Raw genomic sequence first — 18,308 nt, forward strand, 5'->3', positions numbered from 1 at the left:
TGTCTAGAACACCATTCAAATGTTAAAAAGTGGACAGTGTCAACTTAGACATCAACATAGTTTCCTTTCTCAGTTGATAATTATGGAACTCCTTTAAAATTACTACTTACCTGACATCATTCAATTTATGTAGGTCAGCCTTTCCATTGTCATTTACTATCTATATTTTTTACTTAACTTCTCTGTAAGGCAGGATATATTTTTTTCTTCATATCAGAAATTATTATAAGGATAATCCGTGTGAATGCCATGTAATAAGCCTGTTTATGAAAATGACCAATCGAATGACCCAAGTACTGCATAATTGTGCAGTGCGAAAAAAATTTATTCGGAAACGAGTCCCACTGAGCTTTCTGGGGTTTATTTCCTTATAAATTGCAGCCATGGTATTTATCATTAAATAAAGTCAACATGCAAACCGGTATTTGCTTTGGATTTTCAGGCAATATTGGATGTTGTAGTGAACCTTCAGTTTAGCCTAATAGAAAAATTGTGGCAGACTTTTTGGCGCTATTCTCCCTCAACCACAACTGATGGCACTACTATCACTGAGCCAAGGTTAGTATTTACCTTAGACCTTGGGTATTCGGTTTATAAATAAACAAAACAAAATCTACCTTTTACATCCAAAGGAATTCTGGCCTTTAAATTATTAAAATAAAATAAAAATCACTTTATTATGAGGGCTGCAGCATATAGTTGTATGCATATCATTTTATTTTCTGCGAATAGGAACAAGTTATTTTCTCACGGGATGTTTCCAAATTCAAAGCCCATTCTGATCACTGCTGCATAAAACTGTGCACCTTGGTTAAAACTATGGAGGCCATGTATCAGCCATTACAGCACAAAACACCTCAGGGCAACTAAGCGTGTTTCAGACATCTCGAATGTTTTATTTGTAAAAGCCATTGTTCTTTTTTAATCTTCATGTAAATGCATTTTCATTTATTCATTTAATACATTTGTTCACACCAGCAATCTGAGTGAAATAGAAAGTCGACTTCCGAAAGCAAAGCTGATAACTCTGTGCAAAAATGAGTCAATTCTGAAATGGATGTGTAACTGTGACCATGTGATGTACCAGGCTTTGGTGGAGATTCTCATTCCTGACGTCCTTAGACCTATTCCTAGTAAGTTGAATATAGATGACGTCTTGTAAGGATTTTTTTTTTCCTACTGGTGATCTTTTTCCTACTGTACCTTCCAAGGAACCCGTTAGGAGTGATTTTCAAAGCTATAGAAATAGTGTGACTGTGATCATTTTTTAATCTGAGTGTAGAAAAATACACCATACACATAAATGCTCGACAGCTCTTCTTAAACCTAGATTTCAACATCTAGCGGGAACTATTTGAATTGTGGGGTTGGGTTTTTTTGAGTGCCATGAAGCAAATTTTTTGCTTTATGGAACAAAAGAAATATTCCTTGAACATTTTTCCTGGTCTGTGAAATAGATGTGAGGACTCAAAGAGTTTGGGTGGCAGGGTTATGTCAAATTTGTTTTATATTTTTCCTACTTCAAGTAGGAAACCAGCTAGCCTATAGTCGTAAATCTCCAACTGTGTAATGTGTCTGTAGTACTTTCTCACCAAAAGAAAGCTTTTCGATATATTATTGGCAAATGAAACAACTGCACTTTCTCTCCTTGTGTGGTTATATCACAATCTGTGTCAGTATACTAATAGAAAAAGGTGTGACCCATCTGAATTCAGTATTTCAATCCATCCCAACTCTGCCATAGATGTAGCATTAATGTTTTCTTTCTCCATTACCATATTTTTCGGAGTAGAAGACACACCTTTCTCCCCCTAAAAGAACTGAAAATTTGGGTGGGTCTTATAGTTATTATACTGGATGGAATGTAGCTTTTTCCCCTAGCCCTAACGAAGTGCTAAAAATCTTTCCGGCACTTCCTTACTTGCAGGCTTTTTTTCATTGCTACTCCCTCCGAAAAAGGTTTTTTCAGCCCTAACAAGGTAGTAACAATCTCCCAACTTGCAGGATTTTTTCATTCCTACTCCCTCCAAAGAAGGTTTTTCACCAGCCTTAAGTCTTTGCAGGTTTGTTTTCATTCCTACTCCTTTCGAAAAAGGGTTTTTTCAGCTCTATCTAGGGGATAAAATAATGTGCTGAAGCTGACCAGACCAAGGACGCTAGCCAGATGAATACCTGGTAGGTAGATTCTTTCGCCTATTTTCCTCCCCCAAAACTAAGGTGTGTCTTATACTCTTGCGGTAATTTTGCAAGTTTTTCAATCTTTTAAAAATGCAGCACTGATACAACATCTTGCAAATATTATAGGTTGATTAGCCATCCATTGCTGGGGGGGAAAAACCTTTTAAGAGGACAGTTTCTTTTTCAGTGAGGCAATTATTTAGGCCAATGCAGTGTAGTTTGTTGTTCCATTCAGAAAATTGATTTACTGTGGTTTTTAACCAAACACATTTCTATTGTAAAACATTATCTGAGCACTATAATAAATTTTGAATGTTCAACCCATTAATAGTAATAGTCAATAGTTTTGAGAGGGGAAAAAATTGATGTAATTGTACCCTCATTGTGTTCTGTGAACAGATATTTTGTAATTCAGTTAGATGCATTTGTTTCTCCAAGGAATCCATAACATATAAAGCATTTTTCTTTTGAAGCCAGAAGAAATGTTACTATAGTAATTGTTATAAACATTCAGAAAATGTGTATCTATCTTTGAAGGAGAGTACATCTCTTTCACTTATGAAAGAGACTGAATAAAACCTTGCTATTCATATTATTTTTCATATAATGTGAGTGTTCTTATGGAGCACAGTCACATGTCAATGATGTCTTCTGTATTGTTCTAAAATTGAAGAGTTGTTATAACCAAACACATGGAAATTTTGTTTGTTTTAACCCCAGAAAGTAACAGACAACATTATTTAACATTGGAAATCTAAATACCAACATTTGCTGTGGTCTAAAAATTAATCTGAATGACATCTCTGAGGTTAAATGAATATTAACTGAATTAGCAACAACAACTTGCAGATGATCGTTTATCCTGGTTATTTACAATTAGTCAAGAATTGGATCTGTGTTTTCATTCTGTTCCATTAAAGATGTCCCTCCCACAATTCTGTTATTTGTTTGTTTTGTAATTGATCAACAAACTACCAATTGTTGAGCACCATGTTGTCAAAATTCAGTTCAGTTTATTCAGTATTCAGACTGCTGAGTTTGAGGGCGAAAGAGGAAGCTTTGTTTCATTGACATCTTTAAATCACCTTGTCTAGGTGACTTCATCCAGCAGCTTGATAGATATATTAAATAGTATGAAAGATATGTTGAGATTTTGTAGACTCTACACCTTAAAGCACTATCAAATCCAGCTGCAGTTCCTTTGTGTTATATTTTGAAATTGATTCAAATCAAATTCAAATCAATTCAATGAAATTTGAATTGATCCTGCAGATATCAGTGAAATATTATAAGACAGGACAACCCTCCCCAATATCCATTGCACTAATATCCTGCATTTTTAGAGTCAGAGAGTGAAAGAGAGAGGGGAGGGTAGACAGGAGGTAGGTGGGTAAAGATGGGTTATAGGAGGGCTGTCAAACTCGCGGCCCACGGGGCAAATGTGTCATGTGCTGGCCACGCCCATGCCCAGTTTAGTGAAGGGGGGGGAAAGTCCCCATACTTCACGTGACTGCAATGACAACATGAGTTTGACACCTCTGGATTATAGAGAACATGGTGTTTCTCCTAATTTTGTTCCCCAACATCATCTTATTAGGTTGGCTGTACTGATAATGAATTCTGGGACTTGAAACCAATTCCTTCATCCTTGTCTACATTGTTGATGTTATGCAGCCCCAATTAGGCTGTTATTAAGTCATCCAGACATCATATCATAAAATGATGCTCAGGAGCATCACTACAGATCAAGAGAATGGATTTTAGACATTTTTTTAAAGGTATGGGGGGAGGGGAATTTTACTGTCTTGCCCACTTTCTTTGTCATTGGCTTGTCAAACCCCAGTGCTATATTTCTCTTTGGCTGTTCTCTTTTACTTAAATAATTAAGTAATTCTGTTCGGTGATCTCTTTGGCCAACACACAATTGGCATCTGGACAGAATGGGAAGAGAGAATAGCTGAATGCAGGCTTAAAGGGGATCTAGATCTTTTGGAAGACTGCTTTTCATAAAATGCACATATGCAGAACCCAAAACCAAATTAACCATAAAGTTCAAATGATGGTAGCTCTAATAAAATAATTGAACATATTTACTCAAGTGTAAGATGAATTAAGGTGGTTCTCCAAAAAGAGGGAAAAAAAGAATGAGACGAACCGTATAATAGTCATCTTTCTTATTGCAGGTAGTCTTTGACTTCCAACCACTTGTTTAGTGACTTTTTGAAGTTATAATGGTACTGAAAAGGTGGTTTATGATCATTTTCAGACACTGAGTAACTCGTGATTGCAATGCCCTGGAGTCATGTGATAACCTTTTGTGACCTTCTGACAAGCAAAGTCAATGGAAAAGCCAGATTCACTTAATATCTGCTTTACTAACTTAACAACTGCAGAGATTCACTTAGCAACTGTGGCAAGAAAGATTGTAAAATCAAGCAGAATTCAGAAAATATATCCCAATTAATGTTCTGGCAAAAGCCTAATACAATCCTGGAGCAAATTTTAAGTAATGTAGAATTCAACAGACCAACTTGTCCTTGAAGAACAAAAGGAGATGATATTACATGACTGAGGCAAGATACTGTATGAGGCAATGGTTATTAGCTTGCAATCCCTATATGGCAGAAGACCAGGTTCTGGAAAGAAACACTCAAATAGCATTCACCTCTTTTCTGCTCCCTGAGATCATTTGAAGAAGTTCATTTAGAGTTGTAAGAGACTTCTCTTACAGTAAACCAGGTCAAGTGTTGCTGTAGCTGTCCCGGCAGATCCCCGGAATGCACTTTCCTGTTAATGAAGGGGAGCTGTCTGTGGGTTTGTTTGTTTGTTTGTTTGCTTGCTTTTTAAAAGGCCTTTAAAAAATCTTATCTTTTTCAACGGGCTTAATTCTTACTTATTTAAAATAATTTAAATTTGTTTAAAATTGATACTGGCGTCTGTGTGTACGTGTCTCTTTCTGTGCATTTGTGTCTTTGTTGACTCCTCACAACTGCCTCGACTAGTCCCTGAAATTTCCTTGTCAAGGTTTCAGAAGTGGTTTGCGATGGCCGCATTCCTAGGGCCGAGAGCAAATGACTTGTGTTAGGTCACCCAGCTGGCTTCGTGTTTTAGGCAGAACTAGAACTCACAATCTCCCAGTAGCATCTACAAAAAGAAAAATAGCATGAGAGTAGTTTTATTTAGGGTTATCTTAATCTTGAAGCCATTTTAGGGTTCCAACCAGGGGTGTGTTCTAACTGCACTGCTAATTCATGTCCTCCCATGCCATTTGTGTGTGCATGTGCATTTTATGCCATGTGGCCATGTCCTGTGCACACATACACAATACCAAAAACCAAGCTTCTGCACATGTGCTGAAGCAAAAGACATCAAAAATAAGATGGCGGTGCCATAGGCCAATTTGGGGGCATGGCCAATTGACGATGGCTCCCAGTTTGGTGAGCAGGGGGAATTTCTGTTACCAGTTCTATAGAACCGGTCTGAACCGGGAGCAACCCACCTCTGGTTCCAATTAGTAATATGACTTCATCTGAAAATATTAAATGGAATGTCCAGTCCCTATCAAAAGGTTTGCAAGATCATAGTCTCTTCAGTCATTATAATGTATCAGCAGTTATTCGTTAATGATGCTCATTGGTGAAAGTGATAACTTAGTTATGCAGGATTCAAAACATTTATTTTAATAGTCTTCTGAATGACATCAAACAGGTTCAAACATAACATTCAAGAGTACAATTGGGGGTTCAAAGTTGCCTTAGACCAAGAGTAGACAGTAAGTACAAGCATGATGTATCTATTTGGGTTGGAATATCAGGCCACAAGTACATAAAGATGGGATTTGCATACAGCATACTTATAGTTTGCTGAGATGTCTATAGGCACAGTTTTGAGTAGATCTGTATGCTTTTCAGAAAGTCTGGAAGAATTTTTGGCTACCTGTTGTTTAACAATAGGAACAATAAGATGATCCCCCTTTTCTGTATTAAATTGCAAAAATGAAAAACCTTGAGGTAGCCAACAGAATTCAGGATTATAATTATTTCTTTCGGCATTCAAAAATGTGTCTGAACACAATATATTTCAATTCCAAGCATCTGTCTTTTGTATCGGGCCATTTAGTGGATTTCAAGATTTGGGGGTGTAGTGAAGGAAGTTGGCCCTGTATTTTATCTACCCGTTCCTGTCATCAGTCTTCAGAGAGGGGTGGCATACAAATCTAATTATTATTATTATTATTATCAAGGATAGTAGAAAAAGAATAATAGTAAAAAAGAATAATAATAATAGTAGCTCTATTGGTTTGTGATATGTATTCAGATATAGAAAGCCCATGTTTTTATAGCAGAGAAAAGTAATTATCTGTTTATTTGTTTCTAAAATAGCAGTAATATCAACAAGTGTATTAGTAGACAATAAACTATGGTACAGTGCATTGGAACATGTTGGATATATTACCGTATTTTAAATCTTCATCTTTATAATTGATGGGAGACAGAAGGAAAAAATTGATAAGTTCTTGGGATAACTAAGATTAGTGACATGTGATTTGCCAGGAAAGTGTAGGAGGATTGGAAGCCTCTCCCCCCCCCCCCCCAGCAGGGGAGGATTTACTTAGAATTTTTGAATCAAAAGCTATTTAGTTGAATTTATGCTTTCTTTAAATGAATGAATGTGGCATCTAGGAATCTGCGAGGGTAGAGAGAGTGTTGATTTTCATGCTTTCCCTATCGTAAAGTGCACTTATAAAGTTGAAATTGCACATTCAAGTCATTTTAACAGCTTTAAGCCTTATTATTAAGTCCATTTTTATATTGGTTTTGTTCTATTCCTCTTGCAAGCTTTCTCAAATAAAACTGAAGAATATTTGAGTGCTAAGAATTAAAGCTGTATTGTGCACATCCTTTAAAAGGACTGGGGAAGACATACAAAACATCCATTTTTGAATCATTGGAACAATAATGTCTATATCCAGACCCTAGTTATTTTTTCAGAAGTACAGCCATCTACCATCCATGCAGAAACCGCCCAGCACACTTCAATTGCACTTACACTCAGAAAAAGATGTGGCAGAGGTGGGATGTGTTAGTCAGTAAAAAATTGATGTTTCATAAACACTCCTTGTTTTCTGAAGGCTCTTTTGTGAAGGATTTGTACAGTCTAAAAAACAGTGTTCTGGTTTTTCATTATTTCATATAGCATAACAGGATACAGCATTAACCATTGTTTTTATTTTCGGTACTCCTGCTGCTGCTTCTTGTTGGAAGATCCTGCAGCTAGAATGTGTAGACCAGCGGTCCCCAAACTACGGCCCGCTGAGGCCATTTACCCGGCCCGCGGCAGCGTACGAGATTTTACCATCTATATACTAAGTTCCCGAATCTCCCCTCCACTCTGCTGCTGAGCGTCTGGCGGCGGCAAGGAAGAGGAAAGCCAGGGGGTGGGGAGGAAAGCACCCTATGGCAGAGCAGCAACAGTTCCTCTCCCTAAAGGCGAGAAAGAAATTGGCCAATTGCTTTCCTCCCCGCCCCCTGGCTTTCCGCCTCCTCCTCCTCCAGACGCTCAGCTGCAGACCGTATTGGTCCCTCCAGTGCCACTTTTTTGTTTTTGTTTTTTTTGCACCGGTGAGGTTTGCGCGCGTTTGGGTACTTTTGGCGTTGGGGGGGTCTGCTGCTCAGGGCGCACCACAAGTAGTCTAGTCTACATTGTGCCCCAGTGTTGTGATCTTTCGATATTATAGCAAGAGCACTGCAAGGGAAATAGAATAATTGTACTTAGGGCTACCTCAAATTGGCAAGTTGATCATACATTTCTGCTGCCTTTAAAACAATTTAGACTACAATTCCTATAACTTCTAAACATTGGCCATATTTTTTGAGGGCATATGAATTTGTGGCTTAAAAATATCTCTATTCCTGTTCTAGACAAAATATTTGTCAATGTTAGTAGGCTCTTATTTTAGAAATGCCTTGCTAGGAACAAAGTTGCTGGTGATGGTGACTGCTTTTAAATACACCAGAAACCTCTATAGGAGTTGATAGGGTGCTAGACAATAAAAGATAGGAAAATTATAGAGTATCAAAATGAACACGGAGAAACCACAAATTTTAAACAATATATTCTGTAGGAGGTAGCCAGTGTAATACTAGTTTTTGAAAATCTGGGGTGTGATGGCAGTTCTGGTGGAAACTATTAGAAAAACAAAAGACAGTAGAAAGCAATATTGTGGGGGAAAAGTCATCTTTGTTAATGCAAGAACAGAATTCTGTTCTCTCATTTATTGCTAATGAAATTACAATTGCAAATGCTATATCTGGCTAGCGTCAGTCCAACTGTGCTATAGTAAATCACTCATCATTTCACAATGTTGCACTCCAGTGTAACTCGTTATTTTATTTTTTTATGTATGACATTAATTTGTATGTTGCTACCTCTTCTGATCAGGGGCAATTTATATATAATATTCAGTGACCAGAAAAAATTAAAACTCACACGTGGTTTCCGACTATATCTCATAATTTAGCTGCTTCCACTAACCTGTAGTCATTATCCAGAAGAACTGTTATCTGGAGAAGTGGCAGGAAGGGGAGGGAAAGCTTGTCCATAACTGTTAGGTTGGCAATATATTGGCTGCAGGTGTTGCTGAGTACCACAAGAGGGAGCTAGAGTTTATAGCTTATTTCTATGAGCCACCTTCTCTGTTTCTCTTTGTCTGGCTACTCATTGTTAATAGCTACTCACTGTTAGGTTTGCTTTGCAATTCTCTTCATGCTCTGTATTGTAGTCATGTATTATAGCTAAAATGTGTTTAGACTTGATATCTTTGATTATGACAAAGACAACGTATAAGAAAGACTATGTACTTGGTAATATTTGGATTATTATTCAATTTATTATGGGTATGACTTTAAACTGTTTATCTGAACATGCTATTTCTCAAAGTAAACTTTAATTCAAGTTAGTATATCTGCGTGTGGCTGAGTACTTATTCGCAACTAATCTCAATCTAAACATTTCTCTGTGTCCACAACCTTGGTAAACAAGGATTACTCTGCTCATACATTAACAAAGCTGTTCCACAGAGCGGAAGTTACAACCCAGAAGACCTATTCCCTGGCATCCTCTATTTTGATTTGTCACAGGAAGAGAATCTTGGCTTAAATAGACTGAATATAAATTTACTACTTGAGTCAAATAATCTCAGAGCTAATAAGGATCCGAATCACAAAGGACTACATAGGTTATAACCAGGACCTTGATCTAGATCTGGAAGGATATTGGAAGCTGGTGTAAAGTATTGTAGACATGACATTATGCTGCTGTACTGGACAGGCAGTGGCATTCTGGACCAATTGAAGCTACCAGATTTCCTTTCAAGGACAGTACCATAAAGAGAAGTACACACTCCAAACACAAGGTGACAAGGACATGGATTATTGTTGCCAGTAACTCCTGATGCAAAAAGGGCCACAGCTGGCCCTCAGATTCAGCTGGGCAAACATCATCTTGGCTATATTTTCCATCTGCAGTACTAATAGGACCTGCAAGTCTAAAATAGTCCAGACTGCAAACTATTCTTTCAGGATCAGTGCAGTCCCACCCAGAGCTAAAGTTGGAAGGATTCTAGAACCTGAAGATTTCTGCACAAACAGTTGTTCCATCTTGTTTCTTTTCATATGGTTTATCCTCTTATTCAGTATTTGTACAAGGGAGGAAGGAGAGAATGGGCTACACCAGGGGTAGGCAAAGTTGGCTCTTCTATGACTTGTGGACTTCAACTCCCAGAATTCCTGAGCCAATCATGCTAGCTCAGGAATTCTGGGAGTTGAAGTCCACATGTCATAGAAGAGTCAACTTTGCCTACTCCTGGGCTACACCATTACCACCACCATCCAAAAATTCTATCCTGTTGGCTTTGTCCTGTCTACTGAACTTTGTCTAAAATGAGCTATCCACAGCTAACAAGGACTTCCCTGTTTTTGAGTGGATTGCAGGTAGTCCTTGATTTACAACAGTTCATTTAGTGACTGTTCAAAGTTACCACACCACCGAAAAAAGGTGACCTATGACCTTTCCCCCCACTTACGTTGCAGCATTCCCGTGGTCATGTGATCAAAATTCAAACATTTGGTGACTGACTCATATTTATGATGATTTATCATGGTTGCGGTGTCCCGGAGTCAAGTGATTATCTTTGAAGCGCTTCTGACAAGCAATCAGTAGAGAAGCCTGATTCACTTAACAACCATCTTACTAACCTTAACCACTGCAGTGATTCACTGAACAAATGTTTCTTTTGTAACATAAATTTGGTGCTCAATCATGATTGCAAGTTAAGGACTACCTATATTATCTCTGTCTGTCTGTCTCACAATCTATCTCTTCTTATCTTTCTCATCTATCATCTTAATTTTTACCCCCCTTGTTGTTGTTGTTATTACTGTGTTGTTTGTATGTATGCTGAGAGCTTTTGCACCAGAGACAATTTCCTTGTGTTTCTAATCACACTTTGCTAAACAAAGTACAGTATTCTATTTTGTTCTGCTCTGCTCCATTATGTTCCAATATATTCTATTCATCTAAAGATGCCATACAAATCAAAAAATATTTTGGGGATTGAAATAAAATTATTTGGATTGATTTGAAATGGGACTCCTCTGGAATGGTTAATTATTAAAGTATTTTTTGTATTTTTAAAATAGTATTTTACGGGTTTTTATCTTACCTGATCATCTTTCTACCACTCTGCTGTTTAATTTTAAAGTTGGAACATTTTTAGTAATGTGCTTATATAAAGCCTTTTATTATTTTTGGTACTCTTAAATAATGAGCCGCTGTTTTGTAACTTGTTAGTTAATCCTTATAAAAGTATTATGGTACAGCTGCTATTTCATTCTAATATTATATTCTAGGGTAAGTAGTTTTATTCTGATAATCTCTAAATCTCTAGTGTAATCTAACCATCCATTTAGCTAGTTTGATTTAAAGGAAAATATATAACATCTATGTTGCAATTTATTACAGTTTAAAATCAAATGTCAGATACATCTCTGGAAATTAATAGGCTTTTAGCCTATGAAATATTCATACTATTCTAAAGAATGGTTTCTGTGGGAAATAACTATAGTCTAAACCAGTGATGGCGAACCTATGACACGCGTGTCAGCACTGACACGCGTAGCCATTTTTGGTGACACGCGGCTGCTCCCGAATCTCCCCTCCACTCTGCTGCTGAGCGTCTGGCGGTGGCAAGGAAGAAAGCCAGGGGGCGGGGAGGAAAGCACCCTATGGCAGAGCAGCAGCAGTTCCTCTCCCTGAAGGCAAGAAATTGGCCAATTGCAGGCCCGCTTTCTTCCCCGCCCCCTGGCTTTCCTCCTCCTCTTCCTCCAGATGCTCAGCTGCAGACCGTCTTGGTCCCTCCAGTGCCGCTTTTTTGCTTCTTCGCGCGGCTGAAACGTGGGGCGGAGTAGGCGGCGGCTGCTTCAGGCCCGCCCCCGAGCTGAGCTTCCTTTGGCTTCCTTCGAGGTAAAACTGCAAAGCTCACCTGCTGCCTCGAAGGAAGCCAAAGGAAACTCAGCTCAATGAGGATCGGCTGTTGGTCTCTTCAAGCTGCTGCCGCCCACTGCGGAGATCCCTTCGCCCAAACAGAGGTGGCGGCGGCGGGTTCAAGGGACCAACAGCCGGTCCTTTTTGGGGCTGCGTTGTTGCAGCGTCTGAGGCCTCCGCCTCCAGGCGAAGGGATCTCCGCAGTGGGCGACAGCGGCAGGTTTAAGGGACCAACAGCCGGTCCTTTTCGGGGCTGCGTTGTTGCAGCCTCCGAGGCCGCCCACCGAGGAGATCCCTTCGCCTGGAGGCGGAGGCAGCGGCGGCCTCAGATGCTGCAACAACGCAGCCGCGAAAAGGACCGGCTTTTGGTCCCTTGAACCCCCCCCCCCCCCCCGCCGCCTCTGTTCGGGCGCCCCCCCCCCGCCCAGGAAAGAGTTGCACATTTGAAAAGCGCGCTGCTTTCCCGTAAAGCCGGCTTTCCTGGCTGGCACAGGGCTTTCCCGGGCAGCTGGCTTGAGCCTTGTGCCGGTTAGCAAAGCCGTCTGCCCGCCGGAGACGTGGAGAGAAAGAAGGGAAAAAGAGGGAGGGAAAGAGGAGAGGAAAGAAGGAGGGAAGGGAGAGAAAAGTGAACGAGAGGGAGAGAGAAAGGGAGGAAGAGGGGAAGGAAGGAAGAGATAAAGGAGAAGAGGAAGAGGAAAAAATGAGAGGAGGAAGAGGAGGAAAAGGAGAGGAAGAGGAGGAGGAAAAGGAGAGGAGGAGAAAGCGGAAGAGGAGAAGGAGAAGGAAGAGCAGGAGAAGGAGAACCAGAAGGAAATGGAGGAGATGAAGAGGAGGAGAAAAAGGAGAGGAGGAGGAAGAGGAGGAAAAGGAGAGGAAGAGGAGGAGAAAAAGGAGAGGAGGAAGAGGAGGAAAAGGAGAGGAAGAGGAGGAGGAAAAGGAGAGGAGGAGAAAGCGGAAGAGGAGAAGGAGAAGGAAGAGCAGGAGAAGGAGAACCAGAAGGAAATGGAGGAGATGAAGAGGAGGAGAAAAAGGAGAGGAGGAGGAAGAGGAGGAAAAGGAGAGGAAGAGGAGGAGAAAAAGGAGAGGAGGAAGAGGAGGAAAAGGAGAGGAGGAGGAAGAGGAGGAGGAGAAAGAAAAGCAGGAGAGGAAGAGGAGGAGGAAAAGGAGAGGAAGAGGAGGAGCAAAAGGAGAGGAGGAGGAAGAGAAGGAGGAGGAGAAAGAAAAGGAGAAGAGGAAGAGGAAAAATGAGAGGAGGAGGAAGAGGAGGAAAAGGAGAGGAGGAGGAAGAGAAGGAGGAGGAGAAAGAAAAGCAGGAGTGGAAGAGTAGGAGAAGAGTAGGAGAGAGGGAGAGGGAGGGGAAGAGGGGAAGGAAGGAAGAGAGAAAGAGAAAAAAGTGGAAGGAAGTGAGAAGGAAAGAAAGGAAGAGAGAGAGGGAGAGAGAGAGAGCAAGAAAGAAAGAAAGAGTGAGAGATGAGAGAGGAAGGAAGAGAGTAAGAGAGAGTGAGAGTGTTTTTTTCTCAAGGTGACACACCACCTGAGTTATGCTCGGTTTTTTGGCGAATTTTGACACACCAAGCTCAAAAGGTTGCCCATCACTGGTCTAAACAATACTCCGGGACCGCCTTCTGCCACACGAATCCCAGCGACCGGTTAGGTCCCACAGAGTTGGCCTTCTCCGGGTCCCGTCGACTAAACAATGTCGTTTGGCGGGACCCAGGAGAAGAGCCTTCTCTGTGGCGGCCCCGACCCTCTGGAACCAGCTCCCCCCTGGAGATTAAAACTGCCCCCCCCCTCCTTGCCTTTTGTAAAGTTCTTAAGACCCATCTCTGCCGTCAGGCATCGGGGAACAGACACATCTCCCCCGGGCCTATACAGTTTATACATGGTATGTTTGTGCGTAGGTTTGCTTTTAATAATGGGTTTTTTAGTGTTTTTTAAATTATTAGATTTGTACTTACATTGTTCTTGTTATTGTTGTGAGCCGCCCCGAGTCTGCGGAGAGGGGCGGCATACAAATCTAATTAAGTAAGTAAGTAAGTAAGTAAGTAAGTAAGTAAGTAAGTAAATAAATATTTACTCTTTTTAATTTATAATTTTAAGTTTTATTTGTATCTTGTATAGGCACCAAGCTAATGTAGCAATGACATTACTGAGGTAATTTTCTGTGGTGCATATAGGGAATGTGGCTGGCACACTTTCTGTAATAGAGTCTTGAAAGTAGCCAGTTCATTTGTTGTTTGAGCCACTTTGCGTGGCCAGATTTCTCTGGCACTTGTGAAAGCCATCTTGGGAGTCCTCCAGCTTTCTGCAGCAAGGAAAGGGAGATTGGCGTCCCAGCTACAATGGAAAAAGGATAGCCTTGGCCATTTATGTTAGGGAGAAAAAAAATCAGGAGGGGTCTGATAGCAGCTTTTTCAACAACTACAACAATAACAACAACAATAAAGGATAAGATGAAGCTCACAAATGTTTATGCTTTTCAGTAAAAGTTGTTACTTGGAAAAAGTATCATTGGCTTCCTCCTGATTTCTGAATTATATCAGAAGGACTTGCACTATTTCTGCTCAGACGTTTAGGCAGCCGTCCATGTTTTCTCCACTGAGCCATCAGAGTGTCCCCTTCTGCCCCAGTCCTGGGATTTTTCACATTCATTTTTTAATAGTTTTGGAAGACTTGTCTTCTCCAAAACATGGCTGTAATTTTGTCTGTGTTTGTATGTCTAACTCTGTTTTTGACTATGTAAATAACGTAATTCATTTGACTACAGAAATCATATAAATTCATTTCCGTATACTGGAAAGGACCAAAGCAAGCTGTATCTGCTGCAATTCTGATTAGCCTGCCATGTCTTCCCACAGAATACTCTATTCCTCGGTTTTCCTTTCCTTTTTTTCCTCCTAACAGCCAGTATGTTGTGGCTATTAAATAGACAAGTCTCAATTGACTCTGATTTGGGGAACAAAAAACTAATGCTGTTTTACAAAAAATAAACACTGTAGTATATCATATACTTCTGGAAATCTCAGGGTGTCTATAAATGTGTAAATTTCAAATAGATGAGGGATAAAGATTTCCTGTTTAAAGAGAAATACTGAAAGATCACATTAGTCATAAAATGTTACAATGTACTAAAACAATTTCTTCAATTGGGTTATAGGATGAAAATCTCTATATATTTTTCAAGACTAGTTAAACATTCAGTGACTGCTTAGCAGGCCTTTTCATGCTTACTTTTTAAAACCAAATAATACATTGTAAGACACTGCATTGTGAAAACTAATGTTTACCCAACAAATTATTTTTCCGCTGTTGATCAAATTATGATGCATAATATGCAGTACAGAATAAAATATTATGATGCATAATATGCAGTACATCCAAATATTAGCATTCTTTTCCTACCATAAAAACAGTTAAGAGTGAACAATTTATTACTTTAACTTCACAGCAGGATCAAATCCATTCCTGAAATAATAAATAGGCTAGAATAAGATTGTCACTGATCCTGATCTGGGGTCTATATTTTATCCCACATTTTGAGGATGATATTGGGTCCAATATGACAAAATGCTCCTTTATACTAAGAATTTCTGATTATAGTCCAAAGTTGCACAGCATAGAGACACGATTAGCATTTTAATAAGAGCAGTCACTGCAGCCTTTAAGATTTGCTGTTCTATAGGTACAGGATGTTGTACTATGACCTAACATGAATCTTTATTGGTTAGCCCTTGGGCCATATAAAAGTGCAATTACTAAATTATTACTAAAACTTGATAAAAGCAATTTAAAATGAATTTGGAATAAAATACAATCTAAAATGAAATTGGAATAAAATACAATAATTTAAGATATAGATAAAATATGATAAAATTATATTTTGGTGTCACCCCTGCAATCTACCCCAATCAGTCCCATGAATGCAGATCTCAACCAAAACTTTTTGTTTAAGCACTGTGTTTTGTTACATGTTATTTTCAGGTTCTGGCTACACATGAAGTAAGTTGTTTTGATATGGGAATCCCAATGTGTCATTCGTTTGGCATGTAGACCAAAATACCTGTTTCTCACTCCGTCACATCAAATAGGATGTGAGCCAGGTCTTCTACCTCTGCCGCTCTGCAAATGTAGAGACGCTTATTCTAGGGTATAGAATGAAATCTCCCATATCTGTCCATTAGGTCAAGTTGTTCGAATCTCGCTCACATAAATATCTCCCTAAGATGTTTTGGCAGTTGTAACTTCAAATAGCTGTCTACTTGAAAAGTATGTTTGTATTTACTCAGCCATTTCAAGTTACCTTAATGCTGTGCTAGAATAGTGCTACTTATAATTATGTGGTGGTTTTTTTTCTGTGTTGATTAGTAACGTGCATTAGCATTTGCTCTCTCCCTTTATGATTTAGTTGTAATATTCAAGGACATTGATGTGTCAATACATTCATGCCTTGACTTTTTCTTTATCATTTATTGTGTGCTTACTTTTCATGTATAGGTGCCTTGACCCAAGCCATTCGCAATTTTGCAAAAAGCCTTGAAGGTTGGCTTTCCAATGCCATGAACAATATTCCCCAGAGAATGATTCAAACCAAGGTAAGCTAATTACTCTTGCTTTCAAACTCATTTGCAACAAAAAAGGTATTACATTACCTCCTCTATATTATTTATTAAAAATACATTACAAAAGAACCCTTTAAAAAAACCCGCCTAGAATCTGCTTTTGATTTTAGAATAGAATAGAATAGAATAGAATAGAATTTTATTGGCCATGTGTGATTGGACACACAAGGAATTTGTCTTGGTGCATATGCTCTCAGCGTACATAAAATAAAATATACATTTGTCAAGAATCGTGGTACAACACATAATGATTGTTATAGGGGTCAAATAAGCAATGAAGAAGCAATATTAATAAAAATCTTAGGATATAAGCAACAAGTTACAGTCATATAGTCAACATGGGAGGAAATGGGTGATAGGAATGATGAGAAAAACTAGTAGAATAGAAGTGCAGAAATAGAAGTGTAGAAAGTCTGACAGTGTTGAGGGAATTATTTGTTTAGTAGAGTAATGGCGTTTGGAAAAAAAACTGTTCTTGTGTCTAGTTGTCTTGATGTGCGGTGCTCTGTAGCGACGTTTTGAGGGTAGGAGTTGAAACAGTTTGTGTCCAGGATGTGAGGGGTCAGTAAATATTTTCCCCGCCCTCTTTTTGACTTGTGCAGTATATAGTTCCTCAATGGAAGGCGGGTTGGCAGCAATTTATATTGCCAGTCTATACTGTTCTTCCTCTACTCATGTCTAAATCACTGGTTACCCATCTGTGTCCATGTGAGGCCTCCCCAAGATGGCTCGTGAGAAAGAAATAATGTAATAATACAAATTTTCCACTAAATGTAGTGTGATATATGTAAAATATTTGTGAACTAGCATATTAAACATTAAAAATATAGTAATACCTATACTTATTGCATTGTCTGAGGGTATCTGGGTACCTTTCCAGTGTTGTGTGCTTTTTAAAGCGCTACTGATCTGTTCATGTGGGAGTGAAACTTTGGGCATTTAAATCAGATTACAAAGGAGCCTGCCTGCCCATGTTATCGAAGCCGGCTGTCCTGGATACACCCCAGCTAGCCGCCCATAAGTAGCAGGATTGCACAGAATTATGTTGGAGCTGGCTGCACTGGGTCTGCCCCAGCTAGCCACCCATAATTAGTGGTTTTCTAAGGAGATATTGGAGAGTGGCCTGGCTAATCCCTGAGATTCCCAGCATAGCAAACACCTCCTTTAACTGTAAAGCCTCGGAATTATTGGGTCCCTGCCTTGTCCTGCTAAACATACCCCAGAACTTAATCTGACCCTGCCTGGTTGCTTGTTAATTGAGGCTGTCAAAATGGCTGATTAGCCTGCCAGGTCACAGGAGAGTGCCTCCTCCTCTTTATCAAAAAAGACCAAAACTGGGTCAGAGATGGGCGGTAAGAGGGGCTCAAAGTTCTCCAAGCCCAAGGAAACCCATCCCTCTAAGGCTGAGTTAAAAAATCAGGAGAAAAGGCAAAAACCCTTAGAAAAATACATTGCTAAAGAGTACAGGAAGCAATCAGGTAAGCCAGTGATGGTGAACCTATGGCACGGGTGCTACAGGTGGCACATGGAGCCATAACTGTTGGCACGCGAGCCATTGCCCTAGCTCAGCTCCAACATGCATTTGTGTGCTGGCCAGCTAATTTGTGGCTCGCACAGAGGTTCTGGGAGGGTGTTTTTGGCTTCCAGAGAACCTCCATGTGTGTGTGTGTGAAGGAGGTCATTTTTACCCTCCCCCAGTTCCAAGAAAGCCTTTGGAGCTTGGGGAGGGCAAAACATGAGCCTACTGGGCCCACCAGAAGTTGGGAAACAGGCCGTTTCTGGCCTCCAGAGAGCCTCCGGGGGGGGGGAGCTGTTTTCACCCTCCCCAAGCATTGAATTATGGGTTTGGGTACTCAACACATGTGCAAAAGCACACACCCATGCTCTTTCGGCAACCGAAGAAAACACGTTTTGCCATCACTGAACTAAGCTGTCATTGCCTATCTCTCTGTCTGAACCAGCCATCCA

General features: G+C 39.8%; 1 protein-coding gene across 2 annotated transcripts in view; it reads left to right on the forward strand.

Moving 5' to 3' along the window:
- The window catches only part of RFX3 (regulatory factor X3), a 220,056-nt gene that overhangs the window by 185,741 nt on the left and 16,007 nt on the right, over positions 1 to 18,308 (forward strand). For both annotated transcript variants that reach the window (XM_070742599.1, XM_070742598.1), the window contains exons 10-12: positions 443 to 558; positions 979 to 1,133; positions 16,216 to 16,313. In XM_070742599.1, coding sequence (XP_070598700.1) covers positions 443 to 558; positions 979 to 1,133; positions 16,216 to 16,313 — 369 coding nt within the window. The remainder of the gene's footprint in view (positions 1 to 442; positions 559 to 978; positions 1,134 to 16,215; positions 16,314 to 18,308) is intronic.

This window comes from Erythrolamprus reginae, chromosome 2 (genome assembly GCF_031021105.1).
Source record: "Erythrolamprus reginae isolate rEryReg1 chromosome 2, rEryReg1.hap1, whole genome shotgun sequence".
NCBI lineage: Eukaryota > Metazoa > Chordata > Lepidosauria > Squamata > Dipsadidae > Erythrolamprus > Erythrolamprus reginae.